Here is a 23,939-nt window from a genome sequence, read left to right on the forward strand (position 1 = left end):
TTTTAAAGTAAAAAATTTAAAAAAAAAAAAAAAAAAAAAAAAACTATGAATATTTAAAGTGTTGTGATAAGGAAATTTACTATGGTGAGTTTAATTACAGACTTTTTGAAAGGGGTATGAATATGATGGATCATGATGACTAGTCAATAATGAATGGATTCCTAATTATTTGTATCCCAACACTTGCTGAGAGAAGTAAAAATGTAATCATTTTTCCTTTGCCTTTTTATACCTCTTCAAATTCCATCTATCTCTTCTTTCCTTTTCAAGCTTGAGCTTTAACTTCCTAAGTTGTCCCATGTTGACCACCTCCAAATGTCTGCCTGTCTCCCATAATTTCCTCATATTCTCAATGCCATTTAACTAAAATATATAAAATAAGTCTCGAAAGAAATGCCATTTAACTAAAATATATAAAATAAGTCTTGAAAGGAATGAATATCGAGTAAGTGAAGTATGATTCTAGTATTATAATGTCATGAATTTGATTCTTGATTGCTAAAACCTTTTCGGTCGATATGATTTACAAACTATTACACATGAACAAGATTTATTCAATACACATCATTGGGCTATGGTTACACTATTGAGATTTTACATGTAACTATGTAAGGAAGCTTAAGTCAAACACTAAGGCATCTCATCTTGGCTTTGGGCAAGATGGTATGCCTTGAACAAACAAATTGCATCAATGTTTTAAGGAAAAGAAGAAGAAGAAAAAAAAGAGGATTTTTTTTTTTCAATTTAATCATTCATTTTTCATTTCTCTTTGGGTTGTTAATAACTTTTTTTTAATGTGCTTTTTCTCATAATCGAATGCTTGCGATTATGCCGAGTTTGTAGCAAAAACGCAACCATAATTCGTTCTACTTGTGTATAGTAGCTTGGCCATTCTTAATGCATTGATTATTTATATTATCTTTACCTCATTATAAAATTTTATTATTTTCTCATTATTAGACATTTATTTAACCCAATCTATGATATTTGACTATTAAAAAGGAATAAATAACATGCAAATTAAAAGAAAACAAACCAACATATGAAATTAAATTTTAACAAGAAGATCTTCTTGTTTTGAATTGATCAACTATGAATAACTTAGGTTATTTTACGTATCTCTTTGTGGTATTTTACTGACTAGGATAAAACAGATTTGTCCAAGATAATAATTACAAATTTTTCTCGTCATTCAAAATTTTTTTGTGAAAATTATATTTATTATTCGTGATATTGAGATGGACGTAGTGCGACGTGATATGGGATACTAAACATACGTACGATTGTATATCCATTAACTAATAATTATATACATGCCCAATTTTTGTTTTTAAAGAAAGAAAGAAAGAAAGAAAGAAATTTTTAAAAAAAAAAGTCGGTCAGAGATGCATTGCGACAGCTTGCATGTTGGGGCAAAGTTTGTAATGGCATTTTCGTATGGCAATTTAATGAAAATAATAATGATTTTTGGAGGTTAATTATTCCGCATGTTATAAGACAAAAATGCAATTCGATCGGTGTCCCTTTCAATACTAATGAGATATATGTAACGTAACCAAGCCTAACATTTAATTCTCTCCATTTAAAGTCATATGATTCTATCATTCTTGCTTTCCTGGGTTTTTCTTTTTAAAAATTTGAATCTCAAGTTTAATCCTGACTATCATTGCTCTTTGTCTTAGAGACGAATTCAATAGCAAAATTATAAGATCTGTCTCAACTTGCATATATATCTCCAAATGTTTGTACACTAACTTTTAAAATAATACTAAATTTATAGCTCTTTATTTGGTGGTTTTTTTTTTTTTTTTATAAGTTTGAATCTCAAACTTAATGACTCTTCATTGCTCTTTCCCTAAATATGTTTTTCTTTTCATTGTTTAATTTATTGGGAAAATGGTCAAATATGACTTTGAAGCCTTACTATGTACAATATTCAATTTATGTTTCTCATCACTACTACAAAAGTTATAATTAGAGTAAATATGTAATTTTATTTTCTTATAGTTGTATAAAAGCGATAAGTTTGTATGATATTATATTAAATTTGTCCCTTCGGGCCTTCAGAGCACAATTGTTTTATACTTGCTGACTACCATGAGAAAAAAAAAATGATAAACAAACTCCGAAAAAGATAATCGAGTGAAAATAACATAATTCTGGTATATCTCAATTGAGCTATTTGCACAAGATTTTTCTAATGCGATTTAAATATACTCTTATCTCTTAATAAAATCTCAAGTTGACCATTATATGCCTATATTTGCTGGGGATCATTATTGTATTTTAATTTGGGAAAGACTATTATTGTAAACTGGTTGGCTTAATAAAGTATGATAAGGATATATCGACGCTTTATAAAATGATGTAAGTTGATATCTCTTACCAAATATTTTAATAAACCTAACTTATTACTTGCTAGTAGCTAGCACCTAGGAGAGTTGTAGACACTGAAATTACATAAATCACCTCATACATAATATATATTAAAGTTCCCTCAAGATTAGGATAATCTCCCTCAATTGACATTAAAAAAATAAGTTTATAAGCTTAGTTTTATTAGCCGCTGCACAGTACAAGGTTTGAATCTTACATTCTTATCAACTATCAAGAATAAAGGTATGAATTTAACTTTGTTGTGGGTATTAGTGTACAAACATTTGGAATCTGTCGGTCAGTTTAACCACATCCCGTAATTTATCTTTTCAATCATGCAGATCAGTCTCCCAAGCATGAGTGTAATCTAAATAAACATATGAAGAGATGTGTTTATATCCTTCTTCAAAATATTATACAAAACGAAAATTAAAATGTGAATCTCCTGTACCTATAATGTTACCGGAGTACTTATATTAATATGTTTTTGTAGATATATAATAGATGTTGGTCAATTATAAAAGAAGAGTTTAAAAGTATATATGAGATACATTGATAACGACACCTATCACTAGTTTAATATCAAATTTGGTGCAAATAATTTTTTAAAATATATTTTTGCATTTTGAATTGAATGGCAACACTTGCAAGAAACCTTTAAACACATGTAGGGCATATGTTGTACACAGATATTCTATATCATAATACATTCACACCAATACAGTATTATATTAACCGTAACATATAAATAATACTGAAAAATTCTAAGGTGTCAATTGCATACATGACTCGTATACATATTCAGTATCACACCAAAGTGAATGACGAAGAATTTAACTAAGTTGCATTAGATACAAAGTTAGCATTATTCTCACACTTTTTGACTTCGATTTTGTATAAGAGGCACAGTGCAACAGACACCGTAACCATACTCAAATAATACTAAGGGTCCGTTTGGAAAGCAAGAAAATGACTTCTGGAAAATGAGTCATTTTCTGAAAAATAGTTTCATTTCCAGTGTTTTGATGCATTATGGAAAACTGTTTATGTATGTTTGATTCATTTTCTGAAAAATGGATAGAATTGTATAATTAAACATTGTAATTATTTTATTTAAAATATAAAAAATTATAATAATATTAAAATAATGTTATTTATTAAAAAATAGAATTAAAAAATAAAACGTAGAACCAGTACAGGTTTCCGGCGTTTTCTCCACCTCCTTGGTCCACGACCATGGGTGATATGGCTTGGTTTTGGCCGAGAACATGCGAAACGGCCATTTTGGCGATTCCAGAAAATGACTTACGGAAAAAAATTTCGTAAGTCATTTTCCGGAAAAAATGAATTGATTTTCCTTGGTCAATGAAAAATATTTTTCGTTGACCACATTTTCCGGACGTTACCAAACACCGAAAACTCGAAAAACATTTTCCGGAAGCCATTTTACGGGTTACCAAACACACCCTAAGTATTGCATTTACATACACAATAATTTCATCCAAATTCAAGCTACAATTACATGTTAGGGTCGTAGTGTTCCGATTTAACACTAATTATCTAATAATTTTTTTTATGAGTTGCTAATGAATATGAAAAATAGTGGGATTATATGGGACGGTACTAGATTTACAAATAAATACTCCGACATGTACAATGTGAAGTTTAATGAATTATGAGCGGACCATGATCTATCATCACCACGACACAGAGCGGGGGCAGTTTATCGAAGGTACAAATGATCGATGGGACAAAATGTTTGGTAAGCATGGTCATCACTCATGAATGATGAATGTGGTGTGGGGAGGGTTATTTTCGTCATTATTGTGAAATATCATTGAATGATTCAGGTACGTTATCTTCGTCCTTTGGACTAAAATTCTGCTGTGTGAATTGAATTGAAGTTTCTTTAATTTGTCATATGGGAGAAGAAATCAGAACCAGCATATAATTTTATAGGATAAAAAAATAGAAGAATGAAAATTCTCATTTAATGTTTTTGGGTATATATACGCGCGTATATACCAATTTCAGACCTTATTCTACACTGGTATTGTGCCGACCGATTTGGAAGGTTGGGAGTGGATTATATTCTACTCGAAGAGACAATTAGCTCGTGAAACGTATACTCAGTCGTCATACCTATCTAATTTCATATTAGTGCCAACATGTGGTTCGATCGACTTGACTAGCGAGTGACACAAACCACTTGTTAGCTAGAATTCGGGCATATGTGTGTGCTCCCTCCCCAAAGTATAAAAACTAGCTTAGCTTGCTCCACGATAAAAGGAGATTAGACTTTTGATCTACAAAACTGATCGTTAGTACTTTCCGGAGTTTCCGGCCATCGAGAATATCCCAACCTTTGATACTCTTGAAAAATCTTGCTCACTCAAGATTTAATCTATAAATTCACAATTAAATACTCAAACCTAACATTATGATATCAAATAATTAACATCATTAAATGTTTTATCTCGGGACATAACTCAATGATTTGACAAATCTACGTTAATAGGTCGGGTTTTTTCATTGGGTGTAGAATTCAATTCATAATGCAAGGGAAGGGTATGGAATTGGCCATAAACCACTGGACGATTGAGACACATTCAATAATTTACCACATTCCCTCATATATCAAGGATGCATGGGATTGGCTTGGGACCTATAGACAATTGAGACATATCCTAAAATCTATAGATGGTTGAGTTTCGACAATTTGCCTCATCGCCTCATCTATTGAGGATGTATAAAATTGGTCGAGAATCAGTATCTTGCACTTTATCTCATGAGCCACGATTGATTTACTTTATTTCATTCTCTATTGAGGAGGTGTGGATCGGAATTAGTACGGAACTTATAGATGGGCTAGACATAACTCAATAATTTACCTCCTCTCCTCTTAGGACGTACATATAGCTTAGTACATATAAATGGTTTACCTTATAGATGGACTAGATCAGACATATCTTAGTAATTTACCTCCTTTAATTTTCTCCCGGAGACATACATATAACCTAGTACATATAAATAGTTTATTGACCAAATCTTTTTCTACAAAGTATGAAATTAATAAGAACGTACTTATAAATGATCTAGATACAACTCATAATTTATCTTCTCTCTTCCAAATTAAAGACTTATAAGTGATTTACCACCGAAAGACATGGTAATTTACCTCCTTCATTAAAGCATTTAACTACCTCTCAATCGGGATTGTGGTTCTATTTTAAAATAGAAATATCCCGGTTAAAATAAAAATAAGAAAGGAGGTGCGCAAGAGCAATAGCGACCTCTTCTCTCTCTCTCTCTGTCATCCCCATACTCCCTCTCTCTCTCTCTCTCTAGCTGCTCATCAAAGAACTGAAGAGAGATGAAAGATTATAATAACTTCACAGATTTTCACCTGTACACTTGAGATGTTACACTCCGTATACATATACCCACTCCTTTGTTGTTAGTTTGGATGATTTAATTTCACTTTCCCAGAAGGCGATTGCAGAGAAAGCTATTAGCACCTCACTGCAAATACCAACAAAAGAGTGAGAAAAGGAGAGAGACAGACAGAGAGAGGACAGGCTCAGAAAGAGAAAGAAAAAAAGAAAAATTCTTGAGGAGAGGAGAAAGCGATGTCTGAGACCCTTTTACAGCCTGAAACTCTCAATTAAGAGGTAATATTGTGTGGTGTGTTATATTGAAAAAAAGAAAAAAGAAATTCTGAAATCTTTTTTTCCGAATTTGACAGTCTTTTGTTTGATGCTTTCTCTTGTATCTATGTTAGCCGGGGGGGAAATATTGATTATTATTATTTTATTGTTGTTTTTTGAGATAATTACAGCGCAGCCATGGATGTGGTACAGTGGAGTTCAACAACTCTTGCTTACTAGGAAAGGCTTAGGTTGTTTGGATTTGTTGGGTTAAGGTATATATCTTTCTACCTATCTATGTCCCAAGATTATCATCATCATCCTGGATTGTTCAGTTTCTCCAACGGCTTCGAGAGATCTCCGGCGGAATCTCTGCAGCAACATCATCACGTTGTGCAGCAGATCCGGCGGGATAAGTTGCCGCCGCCGCCGGAGATTGAAGAAGATGAGCAGCTCGCCGGAGGTAATGAAACGTCGGGGATGTTGTCGGAGATGTTTAATTTCCAGCACGGAACGGCGAGGGAGTTGCTGGAGAGTCAGATTTCGCAGGGGTTTCATCATCATCATGGGCAGCAGCAATCGCAGCAGCAGATGGCGGCGGCCATGCAGCTTTTCCTCATGAATCCGTCGCAGGCGCGGTCGCCGTCGCCGTCTCCGCCGGCCGCCGCCGCCGCGACGCTTCACATGTCGTCGGTTCCGAATCCCTCGCCCACGTCGACTCTCCAAGGGTTTCACACCCCAACCGGGGGGCATTTTAGTCAATTCGCGTGGGGGAACGGAGGACCGCCTAATGCGGTGGCCGGTGAGGGGCAAGGCCTATCGTTATCGCTGTCGTCATCCTTACAACGCCTAGACGCCGCCAAGGCCGGCGAGGAGTTCCGGATCTCCGGCGACCCCGCCGGAATGCTATTTTTCAGCCAGGGAATGGCCTCCGCTCCCTCGGAATATCCATGCAAAAACAACCAGCACTTAACCGCAACGGCCTCCGGCGGAGGAGTAGTAACCATGGATCACCATCACATCGGGTTCGGATCCTCCATCGGAGTAATCAACGGATTACGCCATTCCAAATACGCAAAACCCGCGCAAGAATTATTGGATGAATTCTGCAGCGTCGTCGTTACTGGCCACCATCAATTCAACAAGAACAAACCCGCCGGCCTAAACCCTAATTCCAACCCTACAAGCAGCGACGCCGTTGACGGCGGCGACGCCCCAAACAACAACTCATCGTCTTCCTCCAAACCCACCCCGCCGCCGTTGTCCACCGCCGACCGAATCGAACACCAGCGGAGGAAAGTCAAACTTCTCTCTATGCTTGATGAGGCAAGCAACCTCTCCCCCTATTAAATTCTTCAATTTTTTGTCAATCTCACCAAAACCCACACGTCATTAACTTATAATTAATGTTTACTTAATAATCATAAAATTCCACAATTTAACTCTCAACCCGCAGTTAACTCTGAACAACCTAAGCTGATGACTTACTGCAGATTTTATTTGTCGTCTAAAAAATATGGAGTAATAATTAATGTTTGCATGTACTATTGGGTGGAGCGCTTAGATTATATTAAGGTACTAATCAAACAGTAATTAATTAATTGCCACTTGGGAAGAAGATGTTCTTGTTTTCTTCAGATTAGGAAGAAGTAGCTAGTACGTGGTCGTAAGTCCTAAATCCTAATTATATACTAATTAACCATGTTAGATGTACGTACACAGTAAAAGTCACATTTTTCTGGATTTCTGCTAAGTTTAATGTCTTCTAAGTCAGTACTCATAATTGAATCATTAAAGATTTCTGGGCTTTATCTTTTCTGTCTTTCTTTTCACTTTTTAAACTTTTTTATAATTCAAGTATATTATGGCAGTTGAAACCTCAAATCATCAGCTACTACATAGGACTAGTTTTTCCAACAATTTATGTAATATAATATTATTCTCGATTAATTCAGTCGAGTTTCAATTTTCTTAATAATTTAGGCAATATAATATTGTTATGATGTTATTACTAAAGAGAATTTCTGGAGTTTCAATTTCTTAATAATTCGTTAGAGTTTTTATTTTTCTGACAATTTAAGTAATATAATGTTGTTCTGATGTTACTAGAGAGACGAATTTAGTGGAGTTTTAATCTTTTTCTGATAATTTAGGTAACATAATGTTGTTTTAATGTAATTACGGAGACTAATCCAATTGAATTTGGGTATATTGATGATGATATATATAGGTTGACCGGAGATACAACCGATACTGCGAGCAAATGCAGATGGTGGTGAATTCGTTCGATCTGGTGATGGGGTTCGGGGCGGCGGCGCCGTACACGGTGCAGGCGCAGAAGGCGATGTCGCGGCACTTCCGGTGCCTGAAGGACGCGGTGGCGGCGCAGCTGAAGCACAGCTGCGAGATGCTGGGGGAGAAAGACGGCGGCGCGTCGGGGCTGACGAAAGGGGAGACGCCGCGGCTGAAGATGCTGGAACAAAGCCTGAGACAGCAGCGGGCGTTCCACCAAATGGGGATGATGGAGCCGGAGGCCTGGAGACCGCAGCGAGGCTTGCCGGAACGATCAGTCAACGCTTTGCGCGCTTGGCTTTTCGAGCATTTTCTCCACCCGTACGTTTCCCTCATATCTATCTTTCTTGATTTTCCGGTCGCCTTTAATCATAAACAAGAAAAGCTAATTCAACCGACCAACCACCCATTACTAGCATATATATATATTACTCTCTGTCCCATTTTACCTGTCATGTTTATTATTTATTGGTCAAAGCAACTCTTTCTTCGTTGCTTATTTTTGTTTAATAATTTGTAATTATTTTTAAAATTGATTTTTTGTGTTTAATAGAACTTTTAATGTAGTTTCTAAATATATAAATTTTATATACTAATACTAAACTTAATATTATGAAAATTTGAATTAAAAATAACTTCAGTCAAGCCTCGTTAACCGAATCAGACAAACAAAATAGGAAGGATGTAGTATTAAGGAATGAACATTGGAATCAACATTGTTTAACGTACGCAATACTTTAACAAATTCAAGATTTTAGCTTGGCAACTGGGAAAATCTGTAGCCATTACATACTAAAAAGTGTGTACTTAATAAATTTTATCTGTAATCCAAAAATTATCACAAAGAAATAAACGAATCTAGATTACTAAAGCTGACTTTCTCAGATTAAGAAAACTAATAAATTGTTTAATCTATTCACAAAAAATTGGACTTAAAGCTTTGTGTTTACTAAACTAACTAAATAACTAACTTGACTAGGCGAAAACTTTAGCTTTTAGTCTTATATATGGAGTATATAGGACTGTGACGGCACCTGAAAAGCTAAAACAAAAAAGGGAAATGTCAATGCCCAGTAGGGATGTATAAAGATAGGTAGGTGCGGTGCTTGAAATGTATATTGGTCTGATGATGCCATTTTTCTGGGTTTATTCTCTCAGGTATCCAAGCGATGCAGATAAGCACATGCTGGCTCGACAGACTGGTCTCTCCAGGAGCCAGGTTTTTCATTTCTCCCTCACCATTTCCATTTATTCTTGAATCTTTATTAGTTTTCACTTTTCATACATATTTAGAGGGTATTTGGGTGGGATGAAGGAATTAGGAGGTAAAAGAATTGCAATTCGGTGGGATTAGAGTATGAATTCAAATTACATTATTTGATAGGAAAGAATAGAATTATTGTGAATAGAAAGGAAAGAAGTGATATAAAGACGACTAAAATGTCCTTGTGTAATAATAATAACAATAATAATAACCAAGGGTAGTAATGTCATTGCATCATTTTTTTTTTCATTTGCCACACCCATTGAATTGCAATTCATAGGATACATGAACTACAATTCAATAAAATGAGGGAATTGCAATTCAGTGGAATTACAATTCTTTCCAACAAAACACTGTAGTTTCGGATGTCAAAGAATTATGTTGTAAATGAATAACTACATCCAACCAAATAACCCATGCAATACTAGATTTTAATTCACCCTAAATGCATATGATCTTGTTGAGATCAGGTCCACCTCGAAACGTTAGGTAAAAAGCAAAGTTCTAGCATATGTATTCAGCTGAGTTATTATGATTTACATCTTTTTAAATATTATGTCGGATTAGGGCGTGGAGGACCATTGGTGTTAGAAATTCAACCTTTTTTAAAAGAAGAAATGAGTTTGTAATGGTTTTATTTATAGACTCAATCGTACTTTGCCTACACGTGACATAAATTGCGTGTTATGTGTGTACTGTGTACATTAAGCCATAAATGTATGCACACTAATTAGCAATGTTTTTTGGGCGATGGGTGAGATAATTAAGGGCTGGAGGGTAATATTTTCGACTAGTGTTAGTATAATAGTTTTCTTGATTTCCCATGCAATTTACATGTGGTTAAGGTAGTGGATCTTTAGATGCTCTAAATAGTCGATCAGATAGATTATTTCTAGCCTCATCAAGGTAGTGGATGGATTTATGCGGAAACAGATAGCTTAGTTAATTTCTAGGTAGTATGTAGATTGTGGCTGGGTAAGGACACAGAATTGTGGTGGGCTCTTAGTGAACACCAGACATTGGTCTTCTACATCAGTTAAGGTAGTGGATCTTTAGATGCCCTAAATAATGGTCGATCAGAAAACTATTTCTAGCCTCACCAAGGTAGTGGATCAGCGGATGGATTTCTGCTGGCACGCATAACTTAGTTGATTTCTGGGTATAATATGTAGATTGTGATTAGGCAAGGACCCAGAATTGAGTTACACCTAATGTGGTGGGCTTCTTGTGAGTATCACATCAGTTAATGGACCACTGAGTAACAAGGGTGTAGTGGGGATTGTGGGTAAGGTATTGGGTCTCTAGAGATTAAACAAAAGCTAGGGTAGAGCAGCTTTCCTTGATACGATCTGCCAGAATACTCATCTCAGCAAAATTGAATGGAATGGATTTCTTCTTCTTCTTCTTCTCTCAGACATTGGATTCTTGTCCTGAAACATGCATTATATATATTGCATGTATGAGACATAAATTCTGGAACAGTATATGTTGTATACATTGTCTAGGAAATTAAACCGGAAAACTACTGTGTAGCGGTAGATGCATGCATGTCTCATCGTCACAGTACAGCTCTGAATCTTAAATACTCATATATCCTCTTGTCCCCACCTCGTCCAACATAAAGCTTAGTCCGATCGAAATTAAACCCATGAACAAGGACACAATTTAAGACCACATCAATTTAAGCTACACAATTTGTTGATGAAAAGATGCATGCTTATTATGAATATAAATGCACAGTAGATTTCATGCATGTTCCTGCTGGCTACTCTATACACTGTTCCTTTCACCAGTTTATCTGTGTAGGAAAGTAATGAATTTGAACTAGTCAGAATAGTATATATGTATTACAGTAAGATAAACATTTAAAGTGATTGATGGTGAGATTAATCATTAGTTAAATTATCCCTCTAATTTAAAATTCTTGTGGTTGAGACGATGGATAGAATACAATTTACCCTCATGTGTATTTAGTTTTCGGGGAAACTAATTATGGTACTAAAAATTAAGGATGTAGGTATAAAATATTGAAGTTGAACTAGTTAGAGTAGTATGGCATGCCATGGATGTGTGTAGGAAAGTATTGATGAAATCGAACTGGTTAAAGTGATGATGGTGATATCTACTGGTCACCTCTCTAATTTAAAATTCTAGTAGTACTGAAAGTGTTTAACCCTAAAGTGAAGTTTGTACCTTGAAATACAAAAAAATTATGGTCTAACAAACGTATTAAGGGGTATCTAAAAAAATATTGAAATTGAACTGGTTAGAAAACACTAAAATCGTTAAGACGATAATAATGAAATTTATCATTCACATTAAACTATTAAATTACTAGGGAGTATTTAAAATTCTAATAAGTAAATTGGTGGATTGTTTCAAACACTTTTTGGAATGTAGCACACCAATAAATTGATTTAATTTGTTTGTTGGTAGGTGTATAGTGCATTTGTCATACTATACATTGATGAGTAAGACAGTAACATCATTAAATTCCCCTAACTCAGTTTGTCTCTGAGCTCTGATGACTTATATGCAGCACTGCATCTTATTATCATCTTGGGATATAATAAGTAATTATTTAAAATATTTTGTGTGTGTGTTTTATTTCAGGTTTCAAATTGGTTCATTAATGCCAGGGTCCGGCTGTGGAAACCCATGGTGGAAGAGATGTACCAACAAGAAGTTAAAGTAGGCGATGATGACAGTGAAAACATTATGGACAGTGGAGACGATGACACCGTGGCACAAACACCAACGCCTAACGCCGTCTGTAATTCGCCCACCACCACCGTCACCACCACACCGCCACCGTCAGTGACTGCCACGTCTGCCGATGCAGTGGTGGCAGCTGCAGCAGGCAAAAGATCCGAAATCAACGCTGCCCACGAAAGCGACTCTTCACAACTCGCAATCAATACCCAATACACGTGTCACCGCCGTGGGACGGCGGATTCCGGCGGCGGCGGCAATGTGTCGCTCACGCTGGGGCTGCGCCACGCCGGAAATTTGCCCGACCAGAATCATTTTTTTGGTTAGGCATGCCATGCCGGGGGTTGCAGATTACTATGTTGTTTTTTTGTTGCCTAAAGATACCACTACAGCCGATAGTCAAAAGATTAATCCTTCGTCGCAACGTTCAGCACACTAAGTGGGTCAAATGGTTTATTACTATGTTGTTATTATCACACGAAAAGCACACACGTATTCGGAGAATCATATGGTTTCCATGTTTATGTCTTTTGTTTAAATTTTTTATTTCATCTAGACATCCAATTAATTAATTAATATATACATAGTCAAATGTCACCAATGGTAGCGTTATGCTAGCATGAAATGTGAGACTCCCTGCAACTGTATAGCCTTATTAGTACATTTTTCACATCATTTTAATTTCTTGATTTCTTGTCTACTTATTTACATACTTCTTGTGGTTTGAATGCACTGATCATTCAACTATCCTTACAACTATCGTGTATAAACTCTATATATACACACACAAAAGTATAATTAACCCTAAGGGTAGAATAGCAAATCACGGTGATATAAAAGTGCGAAAGTGTAAAAAGTTTACTCAATTCTAAAAGTACATTTTGTGATATGTAAAAATTGTACTTTTAGACGTTTTTACAATTTTGTGGAATGCACTTTTAGCAATAGTCCTCACTCTTTTTTCTTTTTTGTTTTTTTTTTCATTTTTTAAAACCTAAATCATTGTTTCTCAACAAAAAAAAAAAACCTAAATCATTGTTCTCACCTAATTTTTGTGTGTGTGTATTATGATGAGGATTACAACAATCATTTGATTCATTTATAAGATAGGGTGAAATTTAGATACTTTCAAATGAGAATAAGTCATCATAAAACTACTCTTAAGCATGAAGTTTTTTATACGAAATTAGTATATTCTTTAATGCACATTGTAGTTTTACGATGTATGTGCACTTTTAACATATCTTGCATCAATCTTCACTTTTTACCAGAATCATTGTTCCCGCCTAATTGTGTGTGCGCACATTATGATGATGAGGAACACAACAAGCTTTTATATGATGAGATGAAATTTACATACTTTTGATGATAATAAAGTCATGAGCTCTTAAGGATATGATGAAACCTTTAATACGGGGTTAAGATATTCTTTAAAGTCATAAGCTCTTAAAGATGAAACCGTTGATACGAGGTTAAGATATTCTTTAAAGTCATAAACTCTTAAGCATGAAGTCTTTCTACAGTCTCTTATCAAAGAGATGCCAGCTACTTCTAGATACATATTATATTAGGACTTGTGAAACCATATCAATATGTAAATCACTACTAAATCATTTATTAAAATTAGTATGGATTGGAACTAATATTTTTTTGAATTTAGTATCGCACCAAAAAGACTAAAACAATTGTAACTGTACCTCTGGAAAGTCTCTAAATCTTATAAATCCTCATAACTTAAATATTTCATATAATTAATTTGTACTACGTAGTAGTTTTCTGACTCTACCAATAACAATAAAGTTTGAGTTGATTGATATATCATATATAACACAAATTTCTCTTCTATTTAATACTACTTAACGTGTTGATTGGTTATTAGTAGTAAAAGAAGCATATTTATAATAATATAACTATTACGGAGTATTATTATTTTCCAATTTTGTCTTGTTAACAAAGTTAGGCATGGAGAAGAGGGAAGTGGGTCAAAGAATAGTAAATTTGGTGAGAGTGGTCAAACTAAAGAAAGAAGGGATGAAAGCTATATAGGTAAGAAAAGGTAGGTGCAAGACTTTGTGAAAAAGAGGAAAAGAAAGGCCCATTAATGTGAGAGTAAATTGGAGCAGGTTAGGTCAGTCTGCAAGATTGTGCAATCAATGTGTTCCCTGTGGCCTACCCACCAATGCAATCACAATAATACTACCTTCTTTACTACTTAAACCCCCACCCTACACTACACTACATTAGTACACTACTAAACTATACACTATATAAATATACATGCCTATACATGGTCTCGGGTATAAGTCTACTGATATTAAGTATTGATTGATGCAAAAACACTTTCATGTATTTTAAAATAACTGCATTTTCAAGATTTGAATGCGAAATCTTTAACTAAGAAACTCATGACATTTTATTCATACTCCTATGAGTAAAATAAATGCATTTTTTTTTAATTTTAGTTGTTTTTGTTATTGTCTTAGCCTTACAAAATATAATACGGAGTACTATACAAAAAAAATAAAATAAAAATTTTGTCCAGTAATGAATATGTAAATCTTTATTACTAGAAAAACATACCCCTATGAGTATGTATGAAAAAAACATACTCCTATTTCATTCTTTCATCTTTGGGATTACTTTTCTAAAATTATAAATCCCATTATTTTTTTTATTTTTATTGAAAAATCAATTTATTTGCCTACACAATTTTATAAAACACGTGATGTTATGACACACCGTATGTAAAATTGTCCATAATATCACCAGAAGGACTAAACGTGTTCAAAATATGATAACTTGGGGTGTTAAATGATAAAAATAATAATCTAAGACTAAATTTAAAATTACCACCAAAGACAAGAGATTTTTATTAGAATTAACTTTACTCACTAATTTTATAACGAATACAAGTCAAATTAGTCCTGAAATCATATCGATATAAATATGATATGATTTTCCTATCTAAAATTTTTGAGTTTGATTCTAACAGAAAACACATTTTGTTTTCCTACAGAATACATTAATAAATTGTTGTTACTTTACGGTGGTTAGTCACTCTCTGCCATGGACAGCAAGTCAGCAACCTCGTTTCATAGGCTCATAGCCTTTGCCCCTATTCTATATCTATATGACTATATCGGCATATATATATATATATGTGTGTATGTATTGTTTGCACAGTACATATATTCAGAATGGTTTTTTTGTCTTGCCTGGTCCCATTAATTCGACAAAGAAATTATAGTGCAGAACGTACATGTCCTTTTAAAAAAGAAAAAAAGAACTTTTATTATTATTTTTATCTCCAAGTATTTACTTATCTTATTCACTCCTATTCAAAATTCAAATTGCATTCCCAATCTTGTCTGCCACTGCCCAACCAAAAAACAAGAAAAACAAAACCAGTTGTAAATTGCAATCCTTTATGGAGGAGAAATATCCACAATCATTTGCGATGAATTTAATAAAAAATATTGATAATAATTGAATATGTAAATTACGATTTACATATTAAATGTTCACAATTTAAATTGTGAACATTCAATAGGTAAATTATAAACATTCAGTATATAAAGTGTATATTTTGAACATCAATGCACCTTGCAAGGTGGATCCTGGTCCACATAATAATTTGCCAAAGTCTATTTAGTGTACTGAAAGTTTATTTTTAAATTGTATGCTAAAAATAAGCATCTAATAATGTAATACATTAAAAATGAACATATAAGGTTGGCCTCAACCCAACAAGTGGTTCACTTGCTATGTGAAGTGGCCAAAAAAATTACTTTTTTATTGTTTAATTTGCCACATAGGATAACAAGTTTGGTAATTTAGCAAACTTGCTAATGGCAGCCTTTGCTGCAGAATGTCAGCAAAGATTGTCGTATAGTACTTTTATTTATTTATTTATTTTAGTTTTGAGTTAATATTTTTAATTGATGTGATATTGGGTTCACTTTTAAAAGTTAATTGAATTTGCAGGAATGTAGTTTGAAGGATAAATAAATTATAAATTGAACGATGTGGACGTAGGACATACTTTTGAAAGTGAAATAGTATTGCATGAATAATGATAGTCTAACATACTAAAATGAACTAATATGTTAGTAGTTAATATTGTAATGTGGACCGTACTATAATGATTGGAATTTTCTAAATCAGCATTTGAAGGATTTGGATATGTCTAAGATCTGAATTAGGCCTCTAGCATGAATATTAGAAAATAACGATGACCCATAGCTCTGTTTGGGCTATTGTTATTTAAGCCCAATTTACCACTCCTATGTTGATGACAAATTATTCTATGGTTCCGGTCCACCTTGCAATGTGAATATGAGTCTAAAATACACAATTTTTTTTTGAAACGCAGGCCCCTTCTACCACAAATTATGATGTAGGCTCCACCTATAAGGTAGACCTTAGGTTAATACCCTTCCAAAGTGCAATGAAAGTCATCAACCTAAGCCATGGGCCTTGCTGATCACCCATAACCCCGTCCAGGTAAGTATACACAATTTACATACTGAAGGTTCACAATTTACATATTTTTTTTTTGAAAAACAATTTACGTATTAAAAGTTCACAATTTAAATTGTGAACATTTAGTATAAACTAGTATGCTACCCGTGCGATGCACGGACTAAATATTTGAAATATTAAAATAATTCTATGTTATTAAAAACTATTAATATTATTAAATTTCATATATAATAAGGAAATATGATGTTTACTCATTTATAAAGTTTTATTATTTAAAAATTATGTTGATTTGATATGATAAAATTATGAACATAAATATTTGTAATTAAAATATAAATTGATATTTAAGGTGGTTAATTACTAAAATAATAAACTATATTAAAAGAGTTGAATGTAAAGTATTTAAAATTTCACCCGTGCGATACACATATTAATTCGATCAATTATATAAGAAAATACTCCACGAGTATTAAGCGATAGTATACAATATTAACTAAATGATATGAATATGTGATTGCATGTAAATTCTTTTTTTTTCTGACAAATAATAAATTAAGTATAAAACATGTACAAAAAGCTACATAATTACACTTATATATTGTGAATTTGTGATGCACAAATAGAACATATTATAAAATTCATGTAATATTATGATAATTTCATAATTTTAATACGAAAAATCAATAATAAATTCAAAATATTCTAACATAATACGAAGAATTAAATTCTATTATAAATTTAAAATTTAAAATTTTAAAATTTGTTCAAAAAATAATTTTTGAGTACTATTGACTCTAACACAGTATAATATTTGTTTAATATACTTTTTAAAAATTATTTAAAATAAACACACATTATTACAACACAATTATTTTCACAAATCTAAATGAGACGTAAAATAATAATCTTTAGACAATTTTTTAAGGGAAAATTGTAATTTATGCCCCTCAATAATATGTCAATTATTAATGTCACCCCTGAATTATTAGTGGTGTGTAAATGTCGCCCCTCAATTTTCAAAACGATACATATTTCTTTATTGCAACCAACATTTCTTTGTAAAATCATAAGTTAAGATCTCTACTATATTTCCATGGTCATATTGTTGATATTGAGTGCTATCATTTAGTCATAAAAAATTGTATTCAACAAAACACCTAATTAAACATCAATATAAAAAAGTTATTTTTTTAAGTACNCCGGTGAGTCTCATCTGTCATCTCACTTTCTGAGCTTCAGATACTCGTAGTCTCAACTCTCATTCTGACTTCTATATATCAGCCACTAAAGATATGCAATTTTGACTATCAATAATTATTGCATGGCAACAATGCTAGATGCCTAGATCTACGGGGAAAGTAAATTTGTTGTCTACATTGGGTATAGTGTAACTTGCAGCCTACTCCAATAATTAATGACCAATATAATATTATATATATATATATATATATATATATATATATTGTAAACATTAATGACCAATATATAACACACAAATATTATATAGTGTTCATATTGATTGTTTGGGTGTTTTTTTTAATAATAAAAGGCTAATAATCTAAATTTGTATGCAAATGATGATAAAGTACTGTGATGTCATTTTCTTTATTTATGTATTATGTTAGTTATATTCAGGCCTAAATTATTATTTTAGCTTTTTTCATAAATCTTTTTTATGATAATAATGTGTACTAAATTAGTATTGTGCTTTTTTCCGCTTAATATTCATCCCAATTTTTATTGTTTCAGCGCAAAATTCATTGGGATGGTCATAATTTGATAATTTTTTTTCCAAATATACATTATAAATTGGTAGCCTCACCATCACATACTTATGGTGCACTGCTATAATAGACTGTATCATCAAAACATTGTATTCCATTTATTTAGATATAGAAGACATTTATATAAAATATACCCACTTAGTTCTTATATAGAAGACATTAAAAGTGCATGTTTCTGCTGCTAACTCCATTCTTTCTTAAAAAAGAAGAAAAAAAAAAAAGCTATCTTCATTTTCCAAGACTGTCACGTGAAACCATTTCTCAAAGAAGTAAGACAGGTCACATCTCTCTCTTATCATTTTTGTTTTTTTTTTTGACTTCCAAAAGTCATCTCCCAACACTCCAACAGAGAAGGGCGATGGCGGACAGGCAGAGGTGGAGGGGAACGTAACGGCGACGGCAGGGGCGGGGGCGGAGGCGGAGGCGAACGGCGACGGCAATGGCGAAGAGCGACGGCGGAGGCGAACAGAGATGGCGGAGGTCGGTGGAGGAGACCGGGGGTGAGATTTGAGACTGTCTCTGCAGCGGACTTCTGTTGACTGAGAAAAGAAAAAAAAGGGGTGGCTGAGACCGGGCGGCTGTTGACTGATAACTTTGCAACGCTAACTTAGCTTTCTCTTCATTCATCTAGACATCAGTATTTTGTTTCTTTACCGGAATAGGTAGAGCTGTGTGAAATTTTCAGTGTCTATCATTCCAGATTATACAAAACAAATGAGAAAATCAAATAAAAAGCTATCTATATATCACTGCATAAACATAAAAAATGTAAGAATGAGTTATCACCTCTTATTCTCTGATCTTTTTCTCTCTATGTGCAGTTGTGTTTCAATGTGAATGTGAAATTTCACCATGACATCAGTATTTATGGGCTACTTCCCACTAAAATTTAGATTCAAAAATCATAAATCTAGTGCATGATTTATTTAGAAAGTTTGAATTGAAGTTCAAATCTTCGAAACAATATATAGTGTAAATGAAAACCGAGAACCTCTGGTTTAAAAATATACTCTCTCAACCCCATTTAATGTGTCTGATTTTGTTAACTAGGGCTTAACTGATATTATTTTGAATTAATTTTTTATAACATTAAGTTTAGAATTAGGCTATTAGTATATAAAATTCATATACTCCAATATTTGAAACTATATTAGAAGTATTATCTCTCCGTCCCATTTTGTTTGTCTGGTTCGATTAATGAGGAGTTGAGGACTTAGCTGATGTTATATGCTTGTATTCAAATGAGAACCATTCTTTAGGTGTGAACTTGCGAACTATGAATAGATTGTGTACATTCATGTGGTAAATTGTATGCACTCATACTACATTAAACAACCACAGAAGTTAGAGTCAAAACTCAGACTACATTAAACAACCTTAGGATGACAGAAAACACACCAATGAGACATGTATTACATCCCTTTTCAGATACATCTAAATACATACATTCAATAAGCAATTAAAGCTCAATCATACAACAACATCGTTGGTCGTCAAGTAATGAAACCCGCACAGATAGCTCAGTTGGTAGTCGGGAATGAAATACGGACAGTCAGAAATGATTCCTTGAATCTACAATTCTTCACTTGTTTCTTGGTTTTCAGATACTGAGTGTAACACCTGTGGTGCTGCAGAGTTGCCTGTTTGGCCAACGCTTTCTGCTTCGGTGTAGGGTCTGATGAAAGTGCGGCGCCACCACACTTCGAAGGCTCTCTGGAGGTTCGGGCAGTTATCGCCCGCCTTGAGAAAGGTGTCGAGCCAAGAGAGCAGAATGCTCTGCTGCTCCTCGAGAGGGAGCGTCAGGATAGTCCTCCCGATGCCTTCCTCGACGACCTTCCTGTCGAACGATCTGCTGCTGTGTTGCAGCCAGCTGTAGTCGTTTATCAACGGCTGCAGCCACGTCTGTAACAGGAGATGGCGGGTGTCCTTCGAGGGAAGGATCTCGCCTCTGCCTATCCCAACAAACAGCCTCGCTGTGATGCAGCTGACGTGGTGGCGGGCGATAGTGGGAAGCCTCGGGTGCAGCGAGGCCAACTCTTGCTGGCTAGCCCACAACGTCGCGAACCCGTCTGCTGCTTGCCTGTCGCTTAGCATTTCCAGCATCCACGTGAGGTTATCCGCCTGTAAGGCGATCTGCTTCGCCCCTGGCTCTCTGCACCCAACCGAGCTGTTGCTAAGCTCGGGTTCTGCAGCTCGTTCGAACAGATTCAACAACGAATCCAGGCAGCTTCTGCACGAGGTGTAAAGTATTTCGTTACAAATGTCAACCGAGCCTGCAGAGCTCGGAAGACTGTTGTTTTCTCTAAGGAGCTTCAGTACTATGGATTTCATTTCCCGACGACCTCTTTCCTCGTTACTCTTGAGCACCAATTCCAATATCTGCGAGAAAGTGTCTTTTGGAGGCCTCGAAATATCAGAGGACACTCGTTTCAACACCGGGTTCACCCCAATTCCCTCACCTTGTAGACGTAAAATCGAAGAAACTACCTTTTCTTCTTCTTCTTCCCCCACCCAAGGGACTGCTTCTAAGTATTCTAAGCATGACTGCATGCATTGTTTGAAGCCAAGATGTTCTGCGACCTAGAGACACATTATGGTTTATGATCAATACTAAACTTCTATTATGTATATGATCAAACAAAATTATTTTAATCAAAGAAACAAACAACTTTAGACAACCCGTTATCCTTTCCCTTTCATCAAATTAACCACGTTATCCTACCTATTCGAAATCTGCAATTGATTCCTACAAAGACCGAAAAATGCTTGGTTCCCACTATACTCTACTCTATAGTTCAAAGTTTCTTTGTATTGCATGTTTTTTTAGTCAATAAATATTTTCCTTCCATGGTTCACTCGAACCGGAAATATATACAACATAGAAAACCAAGGCGAAAGATTTATTTCTTGAGAAATGCTGCACTGCTGGAAGCATTATAGCGTACCATTCAGAGCCTAAGAATATCGCTTTTAGCAGCAGACACAACATTAAAAGATATGGGAACATCGTATTCTCGAAACGCAATGAAAACTGGTTCCAAGTATGAGATATTCGTCGGGACTGGTGTTTCATGATCAATAAAAGGGAAGGAACATGTTGCATCCAAAGTAATGCTAGTGCAAAATTCAAATTGCAGAATTCATTTGTTTGCAAGGTAAAGAGAAAACGAGTATAGAAATTACCTTGAGAATCCGTAGGACACGAGCAACACTTTGCTTGATCAATCGCTGCCTCAAATCTTTGCAGTACATCAGGCCAACAGTTTCGACATATATCTCAACATCCTCGCAATCATCGACCTCGATACAGGGGAAAACGGGCTGCTGCTGTGATATTTTGTTGGCAAAGAAACTGCTATTCTCTACTAGAATACCCCTGTGGACATTCAACTTCACCGCAAATCCCTGCTTCCCGAGCAAAATTACTCTCAGATCACTAGTCCCCGGTTCACCAAACTCAATAGACACCTTCCTAGCCACATTCTCAATCTTCGGGTGAGGCCCTCGCTCTGTTGCCACCGAGGTACTGACACTGGGAGCCTCGGAAGTGAGACCTTTTAGCTCATCGGCAACAACATTTGACCTAGGTGGAGCATTACTAGCTGGTCTTTTCTCAGCTACAGATGTTTGTTTCTTCTGAGACGAGGTTTGGGTGGTCGGGGGCGACGATTTGGGCTTGTTTAGAGGATTCTGTGACTTAACAGACTTCTGAAACACTACTGGGGAGGGACAACACCAAAACCCCTCTGGGGTAACAGCAATTGGAACATTCTTAACCTTGGTTTGACCCTGCTCTACCTTGGTAAGTCTAATTTCAGCCATATTCAACACACAACAGAAAACTTCAAAGGGTAATTAATTCAAGAAATGGCATTTTCTGTAGAAACAAGGAAGTGGACCCAAAAGCTAACAGCATTCAAATCCACAACCTACAAAGGTCTCATCTTTTTCAGTATGAAGAACACAAAACCTAGAATTCAGGAGCTTTATCAACCTATGCAAACATTATATGACTTAATTGTACCTCAGGAGAGAACAGACATTCCAACTTCCAAGAATTCAAAACAAAACCTTAATTTCTGCACTGTATTCTGCAAACAAACGAAAATAAAGAAAAAAAAATACACAAATAAGCACAGAGAAGCAGAAAGGGCAAACTTCAATTCTTGAACCTGCAGAGACCTTGTTTCAGTTAGGGCTAACAAATCTAGCCCTGAGGGGTCCTAAATATGCATAAAAGGGGAAACTTTAAATACCCAAGAAAAAGAATTTGCAGAAAGTGCAGAAACAGCAAACTAGCAGCAAACACACACTCACCAACAACCAACTATGGCTATCTCTGATAATTCTCTGAAAACCCTTCAAAGCTCATTAATTTATGAGCCTCTGAGAATGATTGAAGAGAGCTTTGATGTCAAGCATCAAGGGAACCACAAAAGAGAGATTTAACAGACTGGAATGATGGGGTTTTTCTTATACCTTGTGGGAATTTTTTTTGGTTAAAAAAAAAAAAATGGAACTGGGGGAATATTATAAATCAAGAAAACACATGACCCAAAGTGAGAGTGATTGCTTATGGGCTGTACTTGCAACTTTACACTGTGTGTGCCCTCCTCCTCCTCCTCCTCTGATAATGTTTTTGTGAGATTCTTATGATTTTGTTGAGGAGACTTTCCGTGTTCCTCCTGAAACCTCTCTATCTCATATACAGACAGAACAAACTACCTAAACATGTTCAAGATTATAAGAGACAAGGCATGCACTGGGAGTTGTTGCCCTTCAAGTTTCAATCTTGGTTTTGTTGGTTCCACTTTTTTTTTTATAGCTTTTTTATTCTTTTGTTGCTCTTTATTTTTCTCTCTTTATTTTTCTCCTTTTAAGACTGGGTACAGTTCTAGATCGAATCTATTAGGATAAAAAGAGACGGTCCTTATCAAACCTAAGGTCTCCCTACTTCACATCCAATTGAGGAATTGACTTTGACCAAGGGACAAAACCATTATTATTAAGCTCTATACATGTGTAATTAGTATTGATTGTCTACTAAGTTAGGTTGTGGTTAAGTCACTCTTCAATATGTTATTTAAAGAGCCATATAAGTAGTTTATCATTCTAATCATATAATTTATAAGTTGTGCAATAAGCGTTAGATTGGAAAAATTATATATACTTCGTAATTTTTAATGGAGAGATAAAAATTCAGAAAAATCATAATGATTAGAGTTTAATATCACCATCTCTCAAATGCAACCTTAATAACTTAGCTTTGCTTTAAAAAAAAAAAAAAAAAAAAAGGATTGATAAGATAATACTAAGCTTATTATTTGATAATCATTAATAAGGTCATTTTTGCGAACAAAAAAAAAAATGCATTGTTCTAGG

At 34.6% G+C, this 23,939-nt stretch overlaps 2 protein-coding genes and 1 pseudogene across 3 annotated transcripts; 1 reads left to right on the forward strand and 2 right to left on the reverse strand.

Annotated features, from left to right (window-relative positions):
• Window positions 1-5,657: 5,657 nt before the first annotated feature.
• LOC116019982 (BEL1-like homeodomain protein 2) lies at window positions 5,658-12,972 on the forward strand. The gene is made up of 5 exons (XM_031260404.1): window positions 5,658-6,047; window positions 6,215-7,349; window positions 8,254-8,636; window positions 9,474-9,534; window positions 12,193-12,972. Exons 2-5 carry the CDS (start codon window positions 6,321-6,323, stop codon window positions 12,616-12,618), a joined length of 1,899 nt encoding a protein of 632 aa, XP_031116264.1. The 5' UTR covers window positions 5,658-6,047; window positions 6,215-6,320; the 3' UTR covers window positions 12,619-12,972.
• Window positions 12,973-16,659: 3,687 nt separating this feature from the next.
• Window positions 16,660-16,802, reverse strand: LOC116021332 (annotated as a pseudogene).
• Window positions 16,803-19,819: 3,017 nt separating this feature from the next.
• On the reverse strand, window positions 19,820-23,392 carry LOC116020016 (BTB/POZ domain-containing protein At3g50780). Of its 2 annotated transcripts, XM_031260451.1 has the most exons (3): window positions 22,875-23,392; window positions 21,741-22,648; window positions 19,820-21,137 (listed from the first exon to the last, which is right to left on the reverse strand). In XM_031260451.1, the coding sequence occupies exons 2-3, from the start codon at window positions 22,377-22,379 to the stop codon at window positions 20,130-20,132; spliced, it is 1,647 nt and encodes a 548-aa protein (XP_031116311.1). In that variant the 5' UTR covers window positions 22,380-22,648; window positions 22,875-23,392; the 3' UTR covers window positions 19,820-20,129. The 2 variants fall into 2 exon arrangements, with proteins under 2 accessions (XP_031116311.1, XP_031116310.1); XM_031260450.1 differs by having other exon boundaries at window positions 21,741-23,392.
• Between the last annotated feature and the right edge of the window lie 547 nt (window positions 23,393-23,939).

The sequence above is a fragment of the Ipomoea triloba genome, chromosome 5 (assembly GCF_003576645.1).
Source record: "Ipomoea triloba cultivar NCNSP0323 chromosome 5, ASM357664v1".
NCBI classification, from domain to species: Eukaryota; Viridiplantae; Streptophyta; class Magnoliopsida; order Solanales; family Convolvulaceae; genus Ipomoea; species Ipomoea triloba.

Excerpts from the sequence above, each read along its gene's own strand:
- LOC116019982 (XM_031260404.1), top strand. The coding sequence starts at position 6,321 with ATGTCCCAAGATTATCATCATCATCCTGGATTGTTCAGTTTCTCCAAC. Across the intron at positions 7,350-8,253 it reads TTCTCTCTATGCTTGATGAG|GTTGACCGGAGATACAACCG; the intron begins GCAAGCAACCTC and ends TGATATATATAG. Across the intron at positions 8,637-9,473 it reads TTCGAGCATTTTCTCCACCC|GTATCCAAGCGATGCAGATA; the intron begins GTACGTTTCCCT and ends TTATTCTCTCAG.
- LOC116020016 (XM_031260451.1), bottom strand. The coding sequence starts at position 22,379 with ATGGCTGAAATTAGACTTACCAAGGTAGAGCAGGGTCAAACCAAGGTT. Across the intron at positions 21,138-21,740 it reads GTGTCCTACGGATTCTCAAG|GTCGCAGAACATCTTGGCTT; the intron begins GTAATTTCTATA and ends ATGTGTCTCTAG.